General features: G+C 41.4%; 1 protein-coding gene across 2 annotated transcripts in view; it reads left to right on the top strand.

Annotated features, from left to right (window-relative positions):
* The first annotated feature begins 356 nt into the window (after positions 1–356).
* The window catches only part of slc12a5a (solute carrier family 12 member 5a), a 226,047-nt gene continuing 199,637 nt past the window's right edge, over positions 357–26,766 (top strand). The window contains exon 1 of one of the 2 annotated variants that reach the window (XM_061219845.1): positions 357–509. In XM_061219845.1, the coding sequence (XP_061075829.1) occupies positions 357–509 (153 nt within the window). Of the gene's footprint in view, positions 520–26,766 lie in introns of both variants that reach the window. The other variant, XM_061219844.1, reaches the window with a different exon arrangement.

The raw sequence follows: 26,766 nt of genomic DNA, 5'->3' as shown, positions 1-26,766 counted from the left end.
AAAAAAAGATAAACACACACATCAACACAGCACTTTGCTCAATAACCGGCTTTAGGACCCGGACGCGCAGGTCCACGCAGACACCGGTTGATGTGAAAGCTTGCTGTTCAGTATCTTATCTATGCGAATGGTTAGGCAACATAGCTACATTATTAAGAAGATACCGAGGAAGGATTTTTAGAAGCTGACATAAAAGACTGGTGTCTTTTAAGACCCTTTCAGTTTTCTGCATCGTCTTTAAGGTCTGCTGGTCTACCAGCTGTCTGCATTTGCAACCTCGGTGAATTCCTGCACCTAGTCAAGCTCAATCAGAAGCCGCCTCGCTCTTCTCGCCGCTGTCTGGTAACGTCTCTACCATGAGCCAGAGGTTTACGGTCACCGCTTTCTCCAAAGGTGAAGACAACTGTCGTCTGTCAAGCAGACAGGGAGAGGTAAACCAGCTGTTTGAGGGCGACGAACCCACCCCAGGGTCTTCGGACAAAGGAGACTCTGATGTTGCGGGGCACGAAGTGGCTAAAGGTAGGATGCTTACGGTAACCGCACATGCCAAAGCCAGCATCAATTAAATTGGTAAAGTGTTTTCTCGTACTGCGGGCATGGGTGGAATTGGTAAAGGCGAGAAATAGTCACCGTAACACCAGTCACATCACTGTGTACAGGTGTACGAGGCAATACAGAGTTCCTGGGAATTGGTTCACTGGCAATGACGGTGGTGCATGCTGAAGTAGCCTAGCGCTGTGCAGAATAATAGGCTACCCCCCCCCCCCCATTTCTGTTAATTTTGATGGCACATAATACAAGCAAACTAAACTTTTTGTAGCCCTATCAGCCATCATACTTGACTGTGGGGACAGTCCAGATCTTCACCGCACCTAAATGAAATAATTGGTGTTCATTAAAAATGTATATAATTGTGGTATTCAAATTTTCTTGCTTTTGTCTGCTGGCAATCAGACAAACTACTGCAGCAGTTGTACACAGAGCCAGTATGCCACAAGCAATTTTGAGGTTTGTTTCACTGCAGTCAGGTCCCTGCATTGCAGCATCTTCCAATTTGTTGTGCATCATTTATGGACTACAGGATAATTAAAATAGTTTGTCTCTTTCAACATGGCCGATATTCCCCCAAAACATTCACAAACAATTTGTTGTACAAATTAACATATATGGGGTGTTGTGGCAAATGCTTCAGTTTGTTTCCTCTATAATTATACATCCATTTTGGAAGCAGGTAGTTCCAAAATCAATCTTTGTCGCTGCTGCTAACAAGCACAGTTTTCAGGCACCATTTTGTCGGATATTCAACTGCTGCTGCATTTTGAAACTGGGCTTGTATGATCACTAGAGTTATGTACATACTGTGTGTTACTCATAACTTGTCAAATCTGATCTATTGCTCAAGTGGAAATTCAGCAGCTTAATCTGGTTGTTAGAAAAACGACATTGGGACTACCATTTGAGAGAACTAGAAGTATGTTTTAAGACAAATCTAGAATTGGTATCCCATTTACCCAATGTAAAAGTTACGAGAGTGGCATAGTTGCTTCTAGATCGGCTACGTGAAGCTATGGCTGATCAAACATGGGATGACCTTACTGACATTAATTGGCTTGATTAATATTTTCTGTTAGACATTTGCAAAATAAGTGAAATGTGCCATTAGTTGAGTTCATTCAGTTCAATTTTATAATGCTTCTGACAGAGACAGTCAGAATGATGTTCACAGAGGAAATCGAAAGGAAAGAATTGGCCAAAAACCAGGTGTGAATTCCCAAAAAGCAAGGAATTGAGGTAGTGGGAAGAAAAACATCCAACAGTGGCGAGAAGAACCTTCCCAATGGGTAGAAATCTTGGGAGGAACCCGGCTATAGAGGGGGATCCTGCCCTCCACTGGCTGACTAATAGTTAAGTAGTTGAGATATAATGAGTGGTAGCAGAAATCTAATGAGGGATCCACCAGATATGGGTTGGACAGGTTACAGTCTGAGGTATTAAACTTGCTGGTGAAATAGACAGTCCAGGTGAATAAATGTATACAGTGAGCTCCATAATGCTTGGGACAAATGCCTTTGTCTCTTATTTGGCTCTGTGCACCACAATTTTAGATTTGTAATCAAATAACCACATGTAGTTAATGTGTACTTGGTTTCACCATGTAAAAATGGCAGCACTTTGTATTCATCCCCCGCCCCCTGATTTCAATTGACTCGTACACTCAGTGAGCGCTTTATTAGGTACACTTGCACTCCAGCTTGTTAATGCAAATATTACAGGGATGCAGACATGGTCGAGAGGTTGAAAAGAAAATGAAAGAATGGGGAAGACGTGATCAAAGTGATTTTGACAGTCAAATTATTGTTGGTGCCAGACAGGGTGGTTTGAGTATCTCAGATCTCCTGGGATTTTAACGCAACACAGTCTCTAGAGTTTGCAGAGAAAAACCAAAAACATCCAGTGAGCAGCAGCTCTGTGGGCAGAAACGCCTCGTTAATGAGGGACGTCAGAGGAGAAGGGCCAGACTGGCGAAAGCTGACAGGAAGGTGACAGTAACAGAAATAACCACACATTACAACAGTGGTATGCAGAAAAGCATCTCTGAACACACAACATGTCAAACCTCTAAGTGGATAGGCTACAGCAGCAGAAAATCATTAAGTCTAAAAAATAAGTCTAATAAATACCTAATAAAGTGCTCACTCACTGTATATACTGTATACACTGTATATACTGTATAGGCTGAGAAAAGTACTGTACTAGTACTTCAATTAAAGCAAATTTATATTCAGGTTTTAGATTTGAGTAACTAGTGCTCTCTGTTTGACAGATTAGAGTTTTGACCATGTAGCCAGGCATAAAAAAATATTCTCATCCACTTTCAGTAAGACAATATGTCAAGACTTGAATTGGTGATTAGTTTGTTCACAAGGACTCCGTAGAATGAAGGGATTTTATATTTCCAGAGTAACGTTATTACTGGAATTAATAGCAGTATGTCTAATAATTTAAAAAAAATTTGGGGGCAATTATTTGTAATTTGGGGAAGGACAAATAGGGTGAAGCCTAGTCTGTTTGGAGAAGCTAGCAGATCTTTGTAGGACAAAATTACTGTGGCCTGGCTTTATCTCTGAGGAATCGTTTTTGACAATAAAGACTACAAGCTATGTATATTGCTAAATAAAAGTACGGTGCCCTTTTGGTCAGACTAGTTGAAATACTGGGAGACAAGAAAAAAAGGAAGAAAATGAGTCTCTTCAGCAATGAGAAGATAAAGCCATGTGTGATTTATGCAGATTATTTTGGTCACTTGTAATTTGCAGTGGCAGTTTATATTAATGTCTGTAATTTTCTACCAGTAGATCAAGCCAGACTTGCAAGCAGGCTGCTGAGGAGAAATTTAACTCTGTGCAGGTGGTGAAAAACCGGCCTTTAGTGGAGGACATGGACTACCAGAGGGCACTGGAAATATTGTTTCAGACACCCAGAACAATCTGGCATGCAGAAACCCAAAGTTGAGGTGCACAGAGGATATCTTTTTTGAGCTACACAGCCATTTTGAGAGAGCCTTTACTGCTGTTGGTGCACGCTAAGTGCGTGATCGATACATGCTAGTTAACCTGCATGCTTACTCAGAATGCACTCTTTTTCATGTGTACTTCCCTATTTATTTTAGTCAATTGCATCTGTAAGTTATTGTTAATAGGCAAATGATTCTTGATAACTCAGATTCAGCATAACACTGACTTGAAACGCTTAGATATACAGTAGTCCTCGTCTTTGTTCACTAAGCTAGTCTATTTTAGCTTGTGGAATTTGAATCTATCCATTTTTTCTATCAGGGTGGCAGTGTACATAATTGTTAACATAATAAAACAAATATTATTTCAGAATAAAATCATCTGGATAATGTAAGTAAATGTTAGCTTAAGCATATTATGACTGAAATATGGTCACTTCCACTTGCAAGTGGAAATTGGGCTTTGTGTCGATTTTGGAGCATCATATTTTTGGCATTAAAGCAGGGAAAAACCTGAAAATGTTTTCAGATTCAGAATTTTACAGCGCATACAAAGTTGTGGTCATTCAAAAATGATGGCTTACTACATATTTAGTACAAGTAGATATTTTTGTTGAGGACAGCCACATGCAAAATAAAGTCAAAAGTATTTCAAAAGGTATAATAACTTTGATAATAAATTCAAAAATTGAATTGTTACTGCTATTGAGTTGTTATCTTTTGATAATTTCAAAGAGAACCTTAATTCACAATAAAACATATTTTGATGGCTTCCTACATTAGCGTCACTTGGTGTATGGTACCTAGTCTTGAAATACTAGTAAATATCCTGGTTAAGAACTGTCACAAGCAGTCAAATAGATCATTTATTCAACATTTGGTCTGGCCAGAAAATGGCCAGATCATGTTAGACAAAGTAGATCGTAAGGTAGAAAGTTTCCAGTCAATATGAAAATTGTATAATAGGCCTACATATGTAAAATAAAAGTGTTGATACTGTAATGCATTTGCATGCTACAAATGTAATTTGTAAAAAGTTACAAATGTTTATTCAGTACTAAAGTTTCTTATTTTTTATTCACTTTTTAATTATTTTGTGTCAATTTGAAAAAGCTATAACTAAATACAGAAATGCAAAAGATGTTTTGATCATTTTTTAAATCAAAGACAATCATTTAGCCACATTTTTGCTTACTTGTATGTAAATGTTCCGGTGAATTGAGGTGCTGTTTGAACTGATCAAAACATGCTAAGCATTGCAGTAACAACTCAATTCAACTCAAAGTGGGCTTTTTATACCTTTTGAAGTACATACGTACATGTTTCATTTTGATGCAAAACTTTTTTTCTGGCCAGACCCAATTTTGTCATTGTATTAAAAAAAAAATTAATGATCCATTTGAGTTCATTTTCTTCTTTGACGAAACTATCTACTAGTCTGAGAAGTTTGGAAGTCATATACCAAGTGGTGCTGATGCCTTCAAATATAAAAATAACATTTCCATGTGGCACAATTTAACATTTTTGAATTCTTTTGTGTAGTATTATGAGACTCTGAGTTCATAATCTGAAAGTAGACAGTAGAAAGTAATTGTGTCCCTCCTTTAATGCCAAAGATATGTTGGTCCGGGGTACCATCCTCCCTTTTTTTTAAAAGGTAATATCTCTAGAATGAAAAATCGAGTGAGGCTAATGTTTTGGATGTTTATGAATATCTAAAGAACATTTACACAAAGTCTGAGCAAAATTTGGGTGGTCACCTCCCACAGCTCTGGCAGGTTTTTCACGGAATGACCCCATGACAAGACCCAGCACATCCAGCTTAAGTTGATCATCTTTCAGAGAAAAAATTCTGCCAACATCTTTAGTCTGTTTGAGGTTATTGAGCTCATTGCTTGCAGCACATATGAGCTAGTGCTTGGAACAGAATAAGCTATGGCTCTGTGCTTCCATTTGTTCAATTTGACACTGAAAAATTTAACCATAAAAAGTTAGCCATTTGTTGTCTGAGAAGGTAAAACATTGAATGTGAGACAAACAATTAATAAATAGACACTTCAAATTGTATTTATAACCACACCAGGGTAAGTTACTGAATTGGTTAGTGAAGTATTTATCTAATACATACCTCAGTTGTTTTTTTTTAAGGTGCATTGATGTTTTTGTAATGAATTACAATTATCAAATGCCAAACCTCCAATAGAAATATGATTGGTCATTTTTATTTGTCAGTACAAATAATGTGTTAATTTGACACCTTGGTCAATTTTGTATTGCATTATTAACTAATAGTTGTAAAATGGTCTTACAGGATATGCATAAAGTATACATGGTTTACATTTTTTATTCATAATTCAAGAATTTTACATCCCCTCTTCAGTATAGCCTTAGCACAGCACAAAAACACAGACAAGCAGATATTTGTCTTCATTATGATGGATTGTTTTGTCTGTTCTTTTCTTTATTTACTAAAAAGTTCCTGCACGCATTTAGGGTATTCATATTTCCTTATTCCTTGGTTCCCCCCTTGCCTGTGTGGTTGCAGTGCTATTATACAAAGCACTGTAATTATTTTTACTGTTGATTCAGGGGATGTGAAAACCTTACAGGTCTTCAATCATTGGTGACATAAATCTCTGCATCTGTTTTGCTCTGCCAAACCTATTTTCTTTTTCATTCCTTAAGAGCTTTTAATCACACTCTATGCTTGGTTCCGCTCCTCCCCGGACCTGTTATGTACTTAGATAATTGAACGGTCTGTTCTAGTCCAGGCACTGGCTTTGGAACTGTTCTCACAGGCTAACACACCGTTTCTGCAGAACCTCTTTGTGAAGCAACGGCATGCCCTGCCCAGCTGATAATCCTCAGATCCAAAGATTGCAAAAAGGAAAGGTAGACGTGTGGTGATTTAGCCTACAGAGGCTATGGTTCAGTGATTTAAACATTGTAACCACAAAGGAAGTGCTAAAGTGGATTACATTGCCCAGTTTATGGAGGGTTCAGTCACTCGGGGGCTGCCAGGGACCCTCACTGGTTGATCGGTTGCTTGTGCACTCACGGGACCAGCAATTGATATGAAGTGGCTCCCTAGTAATTCCTATATTTCCGTTCAAAAAGCCCATTATGGACTTCATACATGTTTGACAGCAAAATAAAAATGCCCTCAGTGAGCACTTTATTATGTTGCTTTTAGAATAATTTTTTAGACTTATTAAGTCTTCTGCCTATCGACTTAGATGTTTGATGCGTTGTGTGTTCAGAGATGCTGTTCTGCATACCACTGTTGTAATGCGTGGTTATTTGCGTTACTGTCACCTTCCTGTCAGCTTTGACCAGTCTGGCCATTCTCCTCTGAAGTCTGTCATTAACAAGGCATTTCTGTCTGCAGAACTGCTGCTCACTGGATTGTTTTTGTTTTTTGCAAAGTCTAGGGACTAGTGTGTGTGAAAATCCCAGGAGATCAGCAATTTCTGAGATACGCAAACCACCATCCATGGCACCAACAATCATTCCACAATCAAAGTCACTTAGATCACATTTCTTCCCCATTCTGACATTTGGTCTCAAAAACATCATTAGTTGCTGCTGCATGATTGGCTGATTAAATATTTGCATTAACAAGCTGGTCTCACTGATTGTATGTCCACTCATATCGGCTACTGATGTTCAATCTATGCTACATATTTTTTTATTATGTTTTAAATTATTTTTTTCAGAGGACCGATTTTCCCCCCAAGCACATGATATAGATGTTTTTATTTCCCCAAAAATGCTTCGACGTAAAATTTGATGCTGTATCCTCATTTGGCAACTGCCCAAGCTTTTATCATTGGTTCATCCACCATGGGCATTTATAAAATAAAATAAATTTGCCAAAAAACAGGTTCCACAATTATTGGCACCCCTGGTTTTATACTTTTTGCAAACACCCCTGGCAAGGATGACAGCCATGAGTCATTTCCTATAAGGTTAGAGAACACATTTTGAGGGATTTCTGACAATTCCTCCATGCAGAACTTTTCAAAACCATTGATATCCTAGGCATTCCCCCCTCTTCAGTTCAGACCACAGGCATTTGATGGGATGTAAGTCTGGAGACTGAGATGGCCATTGCAGAACATGTTGTTTTTACTTGAATTTTGAGGTATGTTTGGAGTCATTGTCCTGCTGGACAATCTACCTAAGTCTCAGCTTCCTAACAGATGGAAACCAGATTTCCTGGTACTTTGCTGAATTCATTGTGCCATTCATCTTAAATAGTGTCCCTGTACCACTGGCAGCATAACATCTTCAAAACATCAATGACCCGCCATCATATTTGACAGGAGGTATGAGGTGCTTCTCCTTGTATGTATTCCATTTTGCCGCCAAACATGTGTGATGGTGTGTATGGCCAAAATGTTCTCTCTTTTCCAGTCATAATTCCAATGAGGTTTGTCAAAATCGAGATGCTTTATTTTGTCTATTGTGCTGAGTGAGGGCTGTCTTCATGCCACCCTTCCAAAGAGTTGATATAGAGGTGCCATTTTATGGGTTTTTTTCAGACTTGGTGACCCCAAGATTCAACCAATCTCTGCAATTATTAAACTGCGATCCTTGGGTTACTTATGGCCTCCCTTGCCACTTTCCTTACTGCCCGTGGGGATACTATTCACTTGCATCCTCTTCATGCCAAGTCTGCAACCATTCCATATGTTTTGCTCCTTTTTATTATTGCCCATACAGAGCTAAGTGGTATGTTTAACTGTTTCTATTACCAGACTTGTGATGGTCAATTATCATCAGTGTCTTCTGAATTGACAGTTCTTTTTTCCCATGATGATAGTTGTCAAAGGGATTTTGCATGCATGTTGCCTCATTTCAATACTCCAGTGAAACAGAAAGTGATGGACTGACACAATATACACTCATTGAGCACTTTATTCTCACTCACTCACTGTACACCTACATATTCATGTGATTATCTAATCAGCCAATTGTATGGCAGCAGTGCAGTGCATTAAATAATGCAGATATGGGTCAGGAGCTTCAGTTAATGTTCATATCAACCATCAGAATGGGGAAAAAATTAGATCTTTGTGACTTTGACCATGGAATGATTGCTGGTGCCAGACAGGGTGGTTTGAGTATATCAGAAACAGCTGATCTCCTGGTATTTTCACGCACAATAATCTCTAGAATTTGCAGAGAATGGTGTGAAAAGCAAGTGAGCAGCAGTTCTGCAGACAGAAACGCCTTGTTAATGAGAGACGTCAGAGGAGAATAGCCAGACTGGTCGAAGCTAACAGGTGACAGTAACACAAATAACCATTTCTGCATCTCTAAACACACACTGCATCAAACTTGTAAGTGAATAGGTTACAGAAAACAGAAGACCAACAAGTCTTAAAAATGAGTCTAATAAATACCTAATCAAGTGCTCACTGAGTGCATATCTCGATGGCTCCGTCGGAGGGAGGAAAATGATGGGATCGGGGAAGTGTGAATCCTTCCTCTGCTCCCTTAGACTGGAATGCACTCGTCGAGGCGGCCATCTTACATCCCTGCCACTTTGGGGATTCGCCCGTCCAATCGAGGGCGAATGAGCATGAAGAAGCAAGCATTTTTAGGGTTTGGAACGAGGCCCCGATTTTCGTCACTCCCCCTCGTTCAGAGAAGAAGAGGAGTGTTAGTGGGGGAGTTCAGTAAAGGGGGGGGGGTGAGAAAAATAAAGGGTCACACCCTCGGTCATACGCCAGACAAGCTCGGTAAAGCTAAGAAAAGCATTTCAAACCAAAACAAATACGTAACTGACCCAGGTCTGCTGTGTATGTCTACACTCCAAACAAGGTAGGGCAGCCTGTAGCGTAGTGGTTAAGGTATATGATTGGGAGGCATAAGGTTGGTGGTTCGATACCCGATCTGCACAGCTGTTGGGTCCTTGAGCAAGGCCATTAAGCCTACATTACTCCAGGGGGGATTGCCTCCTGCTTAGTCTAATCAACTGCTTTGGATAAAAGCACCAGCTAAATGACATGTAATGTAAAAATCGGCAGTGGGGTTCGTGCATGAAGCATCGCTCATTCAAAATTAGATGGGGACACGGCTCGACCCCATACTGGGGGAAAGAAAGACGGCGCGGCATCTCAAGCTGTGGCCAAATGTACTTTTCAGATGCAACGGGTAACGGTCTGATTGGTATGCAGTCAGCGCGTCCTGCGGCAGGGTCACGCTTAACGAGATAACCGCGGAAACCGCACGGCGGAGGAACAGAAATGCCGGCCGCACGGCGGGTATCGAGATGGCCCCCGGCACGCTCCGAGCACTCGCTCTCTTCAGCGGCTCATCAGAGACGATTGTCCGACTGACTCCCTCGCAGCCGTCTGTTTCTCCCGCGGCGTCTATGCGCCGGTTTACAGGAAGAACTGTCTGTTTCACCCTCGGTGTCTACGCTCCGGTTTACAGGAAGAACTGTCTGTTTCACCCGCGGTGTCTACGCTCCGGTTTACAGGAAGAACTGTCTGTTTCACCCGCGGTGTCTACGCTCCGGTTTACAGGAAGAACTGTCTGTTTCTCCCGCGGTGTGTACGCTCCGGTTTACAGGAAGAACTGTCTGTTTCTCCTGCGGTGTCTACGCTCCGGTTTACAGGAAGAACTGTCTGTTTCACCTGCGGTGTCTACGCTCCGGTTTACAGGAAGAACTGTCTGTTTCACCCGCGGTGTCTACGCTCCGGTTTACAGGAAGAACTGTCTGTTTCTCCTGCGGTGTCTACGCTCCGGTTTACAGGAAGAACTGTCTGTTTCTCCCGCGACGTCTACGCGCCGGTTTACAGGAAGAAAGACGGACGCTATGCGCGATTTGAAGTGCTTTTTTGAAATGTACACATTTGAAATGCTCGTTTATTCACCGTGAATTAGAACGCTCGGATTTGGCCTTTTGTCAGAATTAGTAGGCCTTTTAGTTAAGTGAAAACATGCAACATGATACAGGAGATTCAAGTAATACAGCAATTCGTAATACAGTATACTTCAATACAATCATTTTTAGAATTAGAATGCATATTTGAAAAGTGCCAAGATTATTCTTCGCAATTTCTTTTTGCTATGTAATTGCTATCCAGGAAATTGACTTGCAAAAGCTCAGACATAAACAGACAGGGTTTCTAAAGTCCGTCTGTCTCCCACCCTCATTGCCTTCCTTTCAGTCCCCCCCAACCTGTGTTGGCAATGAGACCTAAGAAATATGACATATGAGACATACGGATATGCATATTTGTCATAGGCAGTCACATAATTATAGACGCTTTGTTGAATCACTGAAATACGTATGTACGCACACACAGCATTATCACACTTTCCACTGGTCCTCGGACTGGACTGCAGTTTCGGACAGTACATGTGCTGGGGATGTTCTTGCTACTGCAGAGCTGAAGTTGTTGTGCACGTATCCTGTGCAACGTGTGACACTCGAAAAGAAGAGCATGATTAGGTCAGCTTTTCAGAAGGGCTTCTGGTTAGCCAGCACTGGGTTACCATGGTTACTGCTGCTTGGTCATTTTTTTCAGCAGTGGTGTGCAGGAGAGTTCCAGGGGCTGAGTAGAACTCTGATATATCTAAAGCTGAGAGGTGAGAAGAACACAGAGTCCATTATTAATGCATACACTCTGTGAGCATTTTATTAGGTATTTTTTTAGACTTATTGCTTTTTTTTACTTATTACGTCTTCTGCTGCTGCTGTGTGCTCAGAGATGCTCTTCTGCATACCACTGTGGTAGTGTGTGGTTATTTGCATTACTGTCACCTTCCTGTCAGCTCTGACCAGTCTGGCCCTTCTCCTCTGACGTCTCTGATTAAAAAGGTGTTTCTGTCTGCAGAACTGCTGCTCAATGGATGTTTTTTTTTTTAGTTTTTCACGCCATTCTCTGCTAACTCTAGAGACTGTTGTGTTTGAAAATCCCAGGAGATCAGCAGTTTCAGAGATACTCAAACCTGGTCTGCCACCAACAATCAAAGTCACTGAGATCACATTTTCCCCACTCCCCATTGATATGAACCTTAACCAAAGCTCCTAACCTATATCTGCATGATTGTATGCATTGCACTGTTTCCATGCGATTGGCTGATTAGATAATTGCATGAATAATAAATTGCTCAGTATCAGCTCAATCAGCCTTAATGTGATGTGAAGTTTACCTGTGGGTGGCCTGTAGCGTAGTGGTTAAGGAAAATGACTGGGACCCGCAAGGTCAGTGGTTCGAATCCCGGTGTAGCCACAATAAGATCCGCACAGCCGCTGGGCCCTTCAGCAAGGCCCTTAACCCTGCATTGCTCCAGGGGAGGATTGTCTCTGGCTTTGTCTAATCAACTGTATGTCGCTCTGGATAAAAGTGTCTGCCAAATGCCAGTAATGTATATTTGATAGGCTCATCATTTATCAGTCATCAATACTGAAACAATGCAGTATTTACAAACTTGTGTTGTTGGTGTAAAAGGCCAATCAATTCATTTTCTCCTGACTAGAGAAGCAACACATTTGCCTCAATTACCTATACATTTTCTGCTATTCAGAAAGTAAATTAAATAAATAAATAAATAAATAAATAAATACATTTAATAAGCCATATCCTCATAACCAGCTTGCTCAATATACATTTGGTATACTATATTGAATATCAAAGTACTTAGTTGAAGATATTTGTCTACTGTAACATATCAAATTGTTCTGTGATAAACCTGGCCACAGTAAGCTAATTAACTTGTAGTGGACACAGTTTCTAGCTAAATATTCATAAGCCCAAACTGTTTTAAATACAGTAATGACACAGAAAAATCTTTGAGTGAACAATGCCCACTTGGTACAACTGCACATGGATGGAGTCGATCAATTTCATACATTTTAGAACAAATCTATGCAAGCCCAAAAAACAACAATGGGCCACTGCCTCCACATAAACACAACCCCCGCAGTGCGAGATAAAAAATGAGGGGCAATTGTCTGTGAGTGAAAGAAGTTGGAGAAAGATGACAATGCTAAAATACACATATTTTGAATTATGTGAGAAATTATGTAAGACATGGCAGGGCTATTTCCCTCTGCCAAAAAAGCTTTGGCAGAAGTACGTGGCGCAGACTGCTGACGTGTGAAAAGCCGGTCAGGAACGAGTCAGCAGATGGGACAGTTTTGCACAGTTTAGCACTAGTCTTGCACTAGTCTTGAGATCCAGGCAGAGTAATGAATGGTGAAGGATTAGCCGCCATCACTAAACAGGCTGCAGCCCACTCCTGCTCACTGGCAGATGACCGTGCCATGAAATAGGAGTGTCAGGAAATGTAAAGTGTTGCCATGAAATGATAAAAAGAGCTACTCGGAAATGTACGATTATGACATGAAAGTAGTCTCTTACTTTGAAATAAAAATGAAATGTTGTGAAAATGAATGTGATGAAATAATATATATATATATATATATATATATATATATATATATATATATTATAACAATGAGTCAAGTATTATTGAATTATTTCACAATTGATTGACCCATATATGTAGTGCTGCATTTACTCATATGATTATGTTATGAATGTATATTTATTTTAGACAAGATATTCCATATACCCTTATTCGATATACACATGTGCCTTATTTGGCACCACCATTTTGAATTTGGATTATCAATTTTGTATTATCAGAAACCTGCTTCTCTTTCACTGCTTTCCTCATTACTGGCTTAATCGGCTGTTTGGCTCTCATGAAATTAATAAGCCTTTCTCTTGTCAATTTCAAAATTGGTGGGGCGATAGCGGTCTTTTGGAATTATTTAATTAAATTTTCATGTTATGAGCTACAAACCTACAAGCACTGAGTAAACCTATATGTATCTAGCTGCCATCTAAAAGCTAGACCTACTCTATAATTAAAGCTACAATCTGCGGCTTTAGACTCTTACCCTAACCTAGTGAATGCTGTGTGGTTTAGAGGTGTGTTTGTATATACCAAAACGAAAGGAAATATAAAAAGAAAGCATGGTACACCTACCATAACAGTCCTCCCATTTACCGGCTGGGGGGGGGGGGGGGGGAGTAATCACGTATGTATAGGATGGAACTGCACTGCCTTCACTCCTCTTGGCTGGCTCCTTTGTTGCTTTTTTCTTTGTTCAATTATTCACAAAACAAACAAAAAACAAAGTCAAATGTTGACAAAATGTTGACAGTCTGACGGCAGAGAAGGTTGACAGGAGTTGTCACAGAGTTGTTCAGGCAAACAGATAGTATCAACACAAAATATTATTATTTTAACAAAAACTGCAAGGAGTATGGAGAGATAAGGGAACTGCCCCTCCAATATGCATGCAAATATGTCTGAAATCCTTCACATCAAGTGACACTCAATATTTGAAACAGTATTCTCAGCTTTAAAAATTCCATCAAAATGTGTTATCACATAATCTTTTAAATTTCCCAATTACTGCCTTGAAGCACATCGTTAACAAAGCAGTGTGCCAACTCAAATAAACAAACTATAAACAAAAACATGAAACTAATAAATGTACAAGGGTGATAAAACAATGAGATTAATTCATGAAACATGCATATGATCACATTTGATCATCAATCAACCATACGAATATTTTCACATTTCAACATTTGTCATTTTTTCTTTTGGTATGACAACAATCTGTGTTTGGAAACCCAAATATGCTGAAGAATAAAGAGTTCCTTATTAATTCATTAGCAATAAAATGATTATAAATGCATTTATTACATTAATATTATAACATTATGATATATAAATATGAAATAGGCCATTCATTTTTACTTCATTAACCTTCCTGAAAATCTTGATTCAGTTTTCTATTTTTTTAATGTTTTTTTTTTTTTTAAGTCTTAGTTTGATATAAGATAACAAGGTAAAGCATTATACATTTCTATTAGGAAGTAGTAGGATGCAGGTGCAATGTAGCTGAACATGACCTGCAGCCATACCATCATGCACCGGCTCTTGCCAAATGGCTGACGCTAAGTGGGTATGGGCTTGGTTAGTACTTGGTTCTCTGGAAGTGGCCTCCCAACCAAGTTCCTGCAGTTCCTGCAGATTTTCTGGTCACGCATTCATGCTGTGAGCCCCCCATTCCACCTGATCCCAAAGGTGCTGTATTGATTGAGACCCAGGTTCTACAAAATAATGGTCAACACGCCACCAAATGGTAGAAGCCTCGCTGAGGTTGAGCTGTTCGGAGACAGAATAACAAATTAACCTCTTCCCCCACCAGCTTGGATTCATTCCTTGCATAAGTCAAAAACAAGATTGATTTGTTAAGCCAGGGGTATCAAACTCCAGTCCAGGAGGGCCACAGTGTCTGCTGGTATTTGTGGTTTCCTTTCAATCAGCAGTCAATTAAGGCCTTGAGAACAAGGTGTGTGGACTCTTTAGCCAATGAAAGACTTAGAAATATATCTCGTGTGCTGAAACACACCAAAAACCAGCAGACACTATGGCCCTCCTCGTCTGGAGTTTGACACCCCTGGGTTAAGAAATGGTATACAATGGCAAACAAAGGGAAAATACTGGTTTTCGTATGGACAAAGTAGTTTTGAACTAGTATTGGTATCGACAATTTGGTTTTGTAACAGTATTGATATTAGCCTAGTGCTTGTTAAATAGTATCGGCCAGAAAGAAAATACTGCAGCGCATTGCCTTGCATTGTCCAGGTGGCTGCTACAATTGGCAGTTCAGATGAGTTTCTCCCCTTCACTGCAGTGCTTTAAAAATCATGCCATGAAGCTGTTATAAAACACACTCCATTCTCATTGTAATTACCACAATACATGCACTGGCCTGGTTGTTTGGAGTTGGCAGCTCACACTGTCTTCAGTGGAGTTGTGGTGAAAAAAAAAAGCCCAATTGGGGAGCATTAAGCTGCTGTCTATGCACGAGAACAAGGGTGTGTGCTGTGGGCTCCCAGGTCTGCCCAACCTGGACCCAGCTACAGCTCAGCCAGCCTGCTCTGTGTGGCTCCACTGTACTCAACCTATTGTTCCATCTTTCCATGGTTCCTGTCTGTCCGACGGCAGAGCTTGCTAATCCGTGTTGATTAGGAGAAGCTGTTTGAATACCTTCCACCGAGTTCAATGATGGGGTCTTTTGCTTACCCTGAGTCATTGTTTTTTTTCTCTTTTTTTTATGAGCCTGAGTCACTGTTGCTGGAGAACAATGAAAAGCGTTAAGCCTTCTCTAGATTCTGCCAGCTCGCTGGCTCGTCGTATTTCTGCTCGTGAGTGCCACCTGGTGGCCTTCCGTGATATGAATCAGATTTTATCTGTTTTAGTTCCATTTTAGCGTCGTGTTTTATCGTCTGGAGAACTAGGGTTTGTGGGTTTGTATATTTGCTCCTGTGCTAAATTTGTCCCTGGTTTTACTAGTGAGTGTGGGAACTTGTGGGAGTCAGTGGCAGGGCTGAACACAGATAGAAAAAATAGATTGAAAAGCATTCTGAAGTTGCTCGCATCAATCTCTCCTGACCAGATGTAAATCCGCATTAATGAACTGCTATAGATCCTACATTGGCCGGCAATATATCTTTGGAGGTTTTTTATCCGTTATTGGAATGCTTCATCTACTTTCAAATGAGACATTGATTTCCAATATTGCCAGACACTTACTGCCATAAACCTCTCTGCGTCACTCATAGAGATATTTTCTGTTTTGCGCCAGGGTCATCATCAGCATTAACAAAATCAATAAAGTCATACCATTTCATTTCGGCCAGGCTTATCAGGTAATATAATCAGAAAACTCTTGATTTAGTGATTTAATGGTACTTCAGAGCTGTTATTATTTTAGAGTGGCACAAAGGGGGAATCTCACTCTAAGTTTTAGCCCCCAAAATCAGCACACTCCACAAACCGACAATGCGTGGATCCATACTGTAAATACGTTAAGCGTAATGGCCCCCTATGTCTTAGGAATCACACAGCCCCATTAATACTGATGCATGTTAATATTTTGATCAATCCTGGAGTGATCACCTTTGTGAAGGGCTGCCTAACAGTGTTCGTGGAGATTTAGTGTCCTGCAGGTTTTAATTTAAACCCTAACAAAGCTCACCTCATTCAACAGCAAGAGCAGGACTTCCCAACCCTGTTCCTGGAGATCTACAGTCCTTTTGGTTTTCATTTCAACCCTAACAAAGCCCTAACTCATTCAACAGCTAGAGCAGGGCTGCAAAACGATGCTCCTGGTGATCGACAGTCCTGTAGGTTTTCATTTCAACCATAATATGGCACACCTGATTCTACTACTTAGCAGCTCAGTGAAATCTCTAGCACCGGTAACATGAAATCTGGCCTTCGAATCCAGCCCTTGCTTTCTATTCTCCTGGGTAATTAACTGAGCAATTAGTGCTAATGATTGGCTAGACTGTCTTCACACCTGACTCTTAGGTAAAGGGAGGGTGGAAAACCAGCAGCTCTCCCTGAAGGACCAGGGGTTCATTCCAATCCCTAAGTTTTCTTAATTTTTTTTCTCATTACCTTATTATGCTTATTATCTTTTTGCTTTTCTTTGTTCCTGTCCCAGAAATAGTTTGAGGTCCACCATCTTTAAGGGCATTCCAACCCCTTTTTAAATGTTCCTTCTGGGAGCTAGAAGTAGAAGTTAGGAACTCCCAGGCTTTAGCTAGGAAACATCAGCGCATCCTTTGCGGTATTTTTTCGGGATGCCTGATGTATAAATACGATCAACCTGTGGATCCACCTCTCCCCATCTGCCAAGTCTGTGACTGACATGGCTTTGAGCTGACTTCTGAAGGAGCAGGGACAGTCCATTTGCCTAATTCAGGTTCTCGATTTCCCCATCTTCACTTCTTTTTCTAGCCTCTCCCGACAGGTGGAGTAGAAGAAAAGGAAAAAAAATAAAAGAAAATATGAGTTATTGGAATGAGCCCCCATGATTTGATGATCCCTGTACTAGACATTGAATGAGGCGTGCTCCGTAAGGGTTGCAGTGAAAACCAACAGGACGGTAGATCTTCTGGAACAGGGTTGGACAGGAGATCTACCCTTCTGTTGGCTTTCACTGCAACCCTTACATCGGCAACCCTGCCTTTCAGCACCTTATGACTGTGGTTGCTGGTGAGGTGCTGGGCGCTTATTACACGTACAGTCCTTCTTTTGGGGCAGCAGAGGGCAGTGTTGCTCTTCATCAGAGCCGTGCTGCATTTGACCGTGATTTGCGGTTATTCTATGTATGAGGGTTGTTTTGTTTATTAGGTGTTGACAGCCTCTACAGTGAGGGGTGGGGGGCATTTGGGAGGGCGGGGGTGGGGGGGGGGGGGTGTTGAAGTAGGCTAATTCTTCACCCTAGAGCTCTGTGATATAACAGGGTTTGCAAAAACAACAGGGGGTGGGGGTCGATGGGGTGGGCAAAGTCAAGTGACAATCGACGGAGACACAGGAAGAGAAGGTGTGTGAGAGAAACACAGATGGGGTGGGAGCAAATGAGAAGGAGAGAGCGAGGGAGTGGATTTAGGGGAAGGGAGTGGATTCAGGGGAAGGGAGTGGATTCAGGGGAAGGGAGTGGATTCAGGGGATGTTGTGATTGAGTGGCGTGACAGCGCTGGTGATTCCACAGGCAGGTTGAGGGGTAGTGTGCATCCCTAAGTCCTCCACGAGCTGTGGATTTCTCTGGAACGTTCCTGGACAGCTCCTCCCTACCTTACACCAGCACATATTACAGTACATGTTTACATTTTGGTCATTTAGCAGACACTTTTAATCCAAAGGGACATACAAGTGCATAAATTGAAGTGAAACGCATGAAATCCATAAATGGCAAAACATGTATGTAGAGCAGTTATAACAAAAAACAATAGTCACCTTTTCATTTTTTTATTTATTTTATTATATAGGGCATACAAGAGGGATACTTGGGGGAGGGGGGGGGGGTAAATCAGGATGTAGGACTATGGTGCAGTCTGAAAAGGTGTGTTTTCAGTCTGCGCCAAAATATAGGGACTATGTTAAATATGGGTACACTGAGCAGCCACATCAAAGAGCCAAAATCCCGATAACCGCATACCTTTTCCATTTTCTGTAACACTCCAGCTTCTGAAAAGGGAAATCATGAAATCATGCATGATCCACACATTAACAGACTAATTTACTGGGGATTTCATGCTGCAGCTGATTGTGCATCAGAATTCATGTCGTTTTGCCATTCATTTCAGTAATTATCTCTGTGTCCATTGCTTATCTTCTTTCCTTGCTGTGTTTCATTTAGTGGTTTGTAAAATAGGAAGCCAGAGAGTGTCAAGTCATTTTAGTTTACAGTAGAGGATGCATGATCCTGCATCCAGTCAAAGACACTGACATCATCACACATGCTGCACTCAACGTGCTTGGAACTGATGTGTTCAGTTATTGCAAGTACTTAAATTTGATGTGTGGTTCTGCACAGTCGTAGTAATTAGAAACCGTGAATTTGTGCAAACAAGCGCTAAATGTCAAATAACTTTATATCTGCAACTTTTTATTTAGAGTCAGCCTTCACTTTATAATGGTTTAAAAAATACAAATCGATAACATTTACTGAGTGTTTAAGTTTCCTTATCCCTTAAAAATGAAAGGTAATTAAAATAAACCTTAAAAAACAAACTATAGTTAAGTTTTAATAATTAAACTAGTTAATGTCTATTCTGACCCTGACCAGCCATTTATTCTTGCGGATAGTTTTTCCCAGCTTTTCACCGGCCTCATAATGGATTTCGGAGGAATCCCTCAAACCAAATATATTTTTGGATAATGAACACAGATAAAACCCCAGATCCTCTATGTACACGGAGATGTCCTCTGTCACCCGCCAAGGGTTTGTGGGCACCAGTGTGTTGAGTAGTATGCAGTGGGCATTAGACTGCCCTTCAAGCATACAATAGAATCTTATCTGTGCATGACACTGCAGGTACAAGAGATAGGCTGCCCCCTATGCATTCATTCACCTGACACAAATTTGGCTGACTTTGACAGAACACTGACATTGACAAAGTGGAGGTAAAACTGGTAAGGAGTAGTCTCTCTCTCTCTTTCTCGCTCTCTCTCAATTTCAATTTCATTTGCTTTATTGGCAGGACAACTGCAGTTATATTGCCAAAGCAATACAATATAATACTGTACATAGAAACACACAGGAATATGGAAATCGAATACATAACATACATGAACACTTACAACATGAGCATGAACACTTACAGTAAACATACTACAAGTAAAATAATATATTGATTCAAACAATTTATTCTCTCTCTTGCTCGCTCTCTCTCTCTCTCTCTCTCTCTCTCTCTCTCTCTCTCTCTCTCACTCTCACTCTCAAGCCCTGCTTATTACTGGCGATTGGCAGTGGTTGTCGTGGAGAATAATTGTGACACTAAAGTGAGGGTAGAGCAGTGGGAAGTCAGGAAACTGAGGAATTAATGAGAAGTTGCCGTGTAGTGGGAGGGGAACTGCAGGGAAAGTGGGACTATGGCCAAACATTCTGCAATTGAACATTATCCCCGCAAACACTCTCACCCTGGAACAATTCTCATACAAAAGGGATGCTTGAAATTATTGTCTGTGCCTTGCAGCCCGTTTACAGGTTTCTGTCATTATTATTCTAGGTAGCATCAGGCTGCTAGCTCAATGACACTGGGATGACTGAAGGTATCTAATCACTGAAACCAAACATCTTTTCCGCAGGTTTGCTTTGCGTGTAAACACTAGCTGAGGTGTTTCAACGGCAGTTCAAAAGCTTTGCTTCGCCTTTGTAGCTGAAAAGGACATGTAGGTAATGAAAGCGAGCAGTGGTCGATCAGTGTGCTCTTTCTTTCGATTCAAACAGCTAATTTATTCATGTCTTGTATATGCTTTCAGTCAAATGTAGTGTCTACAATGAGCAATGTTCAATAAAATATATAATGAAAATAAAAATGTAAGGAAATACAGAATTAACTAACCCTTTAAGGCATAAGATCACGAATATGTAATTGAACATTTGAATGCTGATGAAAGAATTACTACTTGTATGTGAAAATAATGAGTCCTTGAACACCGACTGGTTCTGAAACAGAACGGAAAAGCTACGCTTCAAAGGGTTAATAAAGCCTGTATAAATTGCATTTTTTTCTGTAAACCAGCTTTTCAAGGTATCGGGCCGTCAGTCTGTCCTGCTTTCAGAGTTTAGGCTAGGGCAGGATTTGTAAATATCAAGGGAGGGTAAAGTGTTGCTATGTTGAATGGACAGGATGTATCTCATTTCTAACCACCCCCTGATCCAATAAAAATCGAAACAAAATAAAACTTATCAAGCTGTATCGCATGACCTTTTGTCAATATAAATGTCTTTCACTGTAAATAACCTTTTAGGAGACCGTAAATACCCTCTCGATCGGTATCTCTCTGAAGAGCCGTCCTCAGTGAAACTCGCAGATTGCTTTTCCCTGGCCCTTTGACACCGCGGCTAGCTGAGCTGAGATATCTCCTAATATCAGCGGCCGAACGCAATCCCTGTTGGTGGCTGGCGTTTTTTTCCTTCGATACGGCCGTCGGGAAAAAAGGACCGTCTGTTGCTCGTCTGCGTTTGTGTATTTGGAAGGCTGCCCGTTTTTCGGGTGCGTTCTCAGACATGAATTGTAATTACCGCTAAGCAGAAAGGAAAAAAAGGGGAGCCTGTTGAAGGCTGAAATTAAAATGCTGGATGTAGGAGGCGGTCTTTGTCTGGGGCTGGGCACCTCGTGGTAATGGAACATGCTGGATATCACGGCGAATGCTTGTGATGATATCAATAGCAAAAGTGAATGTAGACACGGCGGGGCTGACTCACTCCTCAGACGACTGACTCAGTCCTTGTGTCTATTGTACCACGTACGGATTTCTTCCCAAATTTGTCTGGACTTTATGTCACAGAATCACGTATTTGGAAATAATATAATGGGTCAAATCAACTCAAAAGTAGGCCATTTCTTCGGCATGCCCAGACATGTTTTTAGCCAGGCAAGTGTACTTTTTATTTTTTCTTTATTTAACCTTTATTTAACGAGGTTAGTCTCATTGAGATTAAGAAATCTCTTTTCCAAGAGAGACCTGGCCCAGAAAAACAGCACAAAATTACAGACACACATAATTACATCATCATCATCAACTTAGAACTACAGTTCACCAGTAGTGACAACCAGGGGTAGGGACAATCAATCAATCAATCAATCAATATGGGTAGGGAGTGTGAAGAATGGAGTAGGCAAACTAATGTTGGGGATGATTGGGTACCAGTGTGTGTGTCCATCCATCTCCAGGCACATGGAGAGGGCCATTTTGTGGGAATCTGGCAAGGATACCAGGGTTAAAACCCCTACCCTACATTTCCTTAATCAATCAATCAATCCATTTTTATTTGTACAGCGCTTTTAAAAAAGGGTCTTTGTCACGAAACAGCTTTACAGAGAACCGGCCCCCAAGGGCAACAGTGGCAAGGAAAAACGACCTGTCTAGTAGGAAGAAACCTTGAGCAGAGCAGTGGGGGAACCCATCTGATGCTGGTTGACACCGGAACCTTCTCCAGCATAGTCACGGTAATAAACCATTCTGCTGAGGCATTGGGTGTATATTTGCTCAAGAGGGAAAAGTGCTTCCTACTGGCTCGCCAAAACCAACATAGAGGTCCCCCATCAAAATACTATCCAAGCCCACACCTGCTTAGCTTCAGAATTTTGCCAGGAGCAGGGTACACAGTCAGATACAGCTCCATAGACTGTTATGAACCATAGCTTCCTGTCATTAAGAAACACTGAACATGATAGGAATGTAGGAGTTGCCTACAGGTTGACCTGTCATTATATTCGGCAAGTAATCTTGTACAGCTGGAATATTAAGAGAATATAGAAATGTTCATGCAGGTAGAATGTAAGTGACTGTGTAGCAGCATGTTGGTTGAATATAAATGTAGCATCCAGGAATCCTGACGACAGTCATATCCAGGTACAGAGGATTGATCCATATGTTCTTTGGCATACAAATCTGTCCAAATTGTACATGCAGCATCTTGTCAAGCCCTCTGGGGTTCGAAGGGGTTCACCAGCAGAAGCAGGGCATTGCTTTATTCTCCTGAAATGTTACCATTTTCCATCCGTTATGGTGGTGAATAAATGCACGCATAATGGTAAACTGACTGCATTGTTGCACCATTCACTGCATAGAGCACCTTTTCCAATTGTGAAAGTGATTTACAATTAATGCCTCTAATTCACACACAGCAACAGTGGAAGGCTCAGCGGGAACGACTGGGGGTTAGGCGCTTTGCTCTCCGCCGCTTCCACAGGGCCGGGAATTGAACCGGCAATTCTCTGTTTGGCCGACGGCCGCTCTACCTCCTGAGTTAATGCGGCCCCAACAGACACTATCCGCTCGGTTCTATTCTCAGCTCTGCCCCTCTGGCAGGCGTATGTAGTGCGCGGTCTAGACACGCTCCTGATTCAGAGTGAAAGGCACGATCGTCGTGAAAAACGATTGCGCAGGTAGTGCATTCGGAGAGACTACTCCTGGCAGATTTGTGTCAAAAGGCGAGGAAGAATGTTCTGGAATTTGGCCATAGGCCCTCACCCCCCCCCTTTATTCTCAACTGCAGGAATTCTTCTTAAGTGATCCTCTGTCAGTCTCTCTTTCTTTCCCCTTCTCTCCCTCTTTCTCGCTTCTATTTAATCTTGTGCTCTCTCTTCCTCCATCTCTCTCACTGTCCCTGTTCTCTCTCTCTCTCTATCTCTCTCTCTCTCTCTCTGTCCCTCTTCTCTTGGGTTTGGTGCAATGCAGTGCCTTCACCACACCGGATACTCATAGCTTTGGCACAGCTGCATCTATTCTTCTTTCAGTCTCAGTAACCGGGGAAGGGCCATATTAATCTTACTGACTCAAGCCCGCATACGCACACACACACACACACACACACACACACGCACACACACAGACCAGACAAACACAAGACACAACAACGACTACAACGTGACTCAAATTTTAAAGAATAATTAAAGCATAGTTTAAATGAACAATTATTTCCCTGAGTGTTGTAAGAAGCAATTGAGCAAGTGTATTCTCTCCGGAATACGACACGAGAGAGCAGCCCAAAATAAGGGTGGGAGTCTGGGTCTCTCTTGCTCTTTGTGGCAATCGTCTTCGTTCGAAAAGGAGGAGGGGGGTCTCCTCAGGCACAGCAGAAGGCGTCCACAGACTTCTGGGCAGAATCGAATTCCTCCAAGATGTTTTTGTGAGTGTTTGTTGTGCCGGAGACTGAGAGCAGCAAGGCACATTGGCGTTTAGTTGTAAATAAATAATGAGGTTGAAGGGACTAGGGATGGGGGTGCAGTGATCCAAGTTTTAGCTTCCAATACCACCCCCCACCCCCCCCCCCTGCTCCAAACTACCCCACTCCCTCCTGGTAATTTGTTCTAATTTCCTCATTTGAGGTTGAGGTTTTTGACTAGTGGACAGGTGTGGGGGTAATAGGTTTCCATAACAACGGGAGGGCAGTTGGAATGGTAGACTCTGTCTCATTCTTGTCTGTATTGCAGTTATACCAGTTTGGCGCTGGGGGGGGGGCTTTCCAGTGCCCAGTCCCACCAGCCTGGAAGGTCTGCCCTGTGCACTACATGCAGATACTGACTGCAGGAGTGCTCTCAGATTCGCAGAAACCCAGTGCACCATGGTCACCGTCTGCCCCGGCTTACTCGAGCGACAGTCAAATGCATTCGAATAAGGTCTGCGTCGTGTAACCGCCATTTAAGGCTGCTGTCAGACGGAACGCGCTTAGCAGGCTAGGGAAACGCGTGGCGCACTACCTGTCTGGATTTTGCGAGTCCCACTCTGAAAAGGGCGCTGCAGGCAACCTTATTTTGGTGTTGCTAGGAAACCGCCCTCCGCTCCTGTCAATCACTTGGCTGGCTACATTAAGGGCATCAGCTGACTAATTTCAGGCGAAATTCTGCTTTGTTATTTCACTGTAAAAAACCGAGTGTGGGCAGAAGGCACTCGTTCCGGCACGTTCTATCGCGATGGTCACGGTTTGCAAAATTTTACAACTCCACTTGGGCAGAAATTAGTCTTCCATCTTCTTTGTTTACAGTGGAGCCTAACAGCAGACTCAAGCCTATTTTCATGTGAAGAAGAGCCGAGAAAAGAATAACTGGGACGTAGGGTGCTTTATTTCCTTAGAGCACATCAAAGTCGGATCATTTTAATTTGATGCACACCAAATTAAATTAAGTGCTTCCTTAAAACAGTGTTACCTGATGTAGATGAACACAAGCCACCTGGTGTGCAGAAGCAACACAGAAAATGCTTCAAACTGAAAATAATTCGAAACAAGGCTTCCCCAGGTGTTGAAAGCACATCTTGCCTGACCTCAGCCTTAAGCCGCCATTGCTCTGGATAACGATGAGCCTTTTGTCCGACTTTTTTCAACAGGAAAGGAGACCTCCCGAAGTCATATTCTTTAATTTGACACCGCCGTGTATAATATTTACACTGATTACAGATTGCTGTCATATTACACATCACATAATAGTATTTGAAAAATAGTTTTGATGAGGTGACTCAGTGCTCAGTGCTCAGTATCCCCCTTCACAGGTATGGCTGGGAGGTAGCTCATTAGTAGAGGCAGACAAAAGCGTATCCCTGGGAGACTGGGGTGTCAGGAGAGAGGGCGAGTCTGCAGGGCACGTGTCACACGTCTGCCCGCAGCCCTCTGTGACATCACTGTCCCCTGAGTCCGTGTCACGCTCGGTCCACCTCTCTGTCTCTGACATCACAACCACAGCCGTACTCAACTGTTTATTTCAAATTGTTTGAAGTATTGTACTGTGATGCGGTAAACCTTTTCACCATGTTTGCACTCTGCATTGAGATGCTGCCACATGATTTGCTGCCTCGAGGAGCAGGTTAATTGCGTTAATAAGGTTTTAATAACCTTATTCAGGTGTGCCTAACAAGGTGACCACTGAATCTATGTGAGGTAGGACAGTGCTTTCTGTACAGGGACTGAGAATTAAAATGGGGTTGATGGATAACTCCGTTGCAATAAGGAGCTGTGCATCTGTTAAAATATTTTAAAAGACATAGCGTATCATAACTTTTAAAAAAGGTGGCTGATTCCATTATTCACATCAACATAGCTTAACTGCACAAACCTTGCAGTTACATACAGTATGTCAATTTATGAAAGAACCATTTCATAAACAATATTTTATATGATCTTGTATGAATATAGATTTGATCTAAAGCATATGTTATACACTCAGTGATCACTTTATTAGGTAGACCTGTACACCAGCTTGTTAATGCAATATTATTTAATGCAGAAAGGGTGGGTTGAGTATCATCTGATGATCTCCTGAGATTTTCACACATAATAGTCTCTAGAGTGTTTGCAGAGAATAGAACAAAAAACATCCAGTGAGCAGCAGTTCTGCGGGCAAAAAAAGGTCAGAGGAGAAGAGCCAGAAATGCAGAAGAGCATCTCTGAACACACAACGCGTTTCTGCCCGCAGAACTGCTGCTCACTGGATGTTTTTACAAGCTGGTGTACAGGTCTACCTAATTAAGTGATTTTTTTAAGTGATTAAGTGATTTTTTAAGTGATCAGACAGTAAAAGCATCATTGATTAACATGTTGAACATATATTTTACTTTTAAAATTCAGCAGTGTGTCTTATTGTGAGGTATTTGCAGATAAAATCTGTATAATAATATCATAGCTCGACCCAGGCTGTGTGTCTTATATGACATCACATCTGACTTACTGTGCAGTCTGTAAGTATTAAGGACAGTAACAATTTTTTTGTTGTTGCTATTTTCATTCCGTACTCTAGCAAACAAACGAGAATAATCACTATGTGGTCAAAGTGCAGACTTTTGAGGGTTTTTACATCCATATTGGGTGAACCGTGTATGAGTTACAGCCATTTTTATACATAAGTCCCCCCAAAAGTAATTGGATAAATAAAGTACAAATACATATTCAGTATTTATTAGCATATCCTTTACAATCGATGGGTGTCATGCAAGAACCTTTTTCGTATTCTAATCTTAAAAATTATTTCTTGTACTTTTTTCATACGATGGGCTTGTACGAGTGTGCCACGTCATATTCACAAACTCTGGTAACCTCAGAAAACTGTCCTAAAAGCCAACGAAAACATGATGAGTTTGACCGTAAATCGTTCACAAATGCACTTACACAAACGTCTGAGAGAGAG

The sequence above is a fragment of the Conger conger genome, chromosome 14 (genome assembly GCF_963514075.1).
Source record: "Conger conger chromosome 14, fConCon1.1, whole genome shotgun sequence".
NCBI lineage: Eukaryota > Metazoa > Chordata > Actinopteri > Anguilliformes > Congridae > Conger > Conger conger.
Note: the sequence above shows the minus strand (reverse complement) of the source record. Positions and strands in the feature narration are given on the sequence as shown.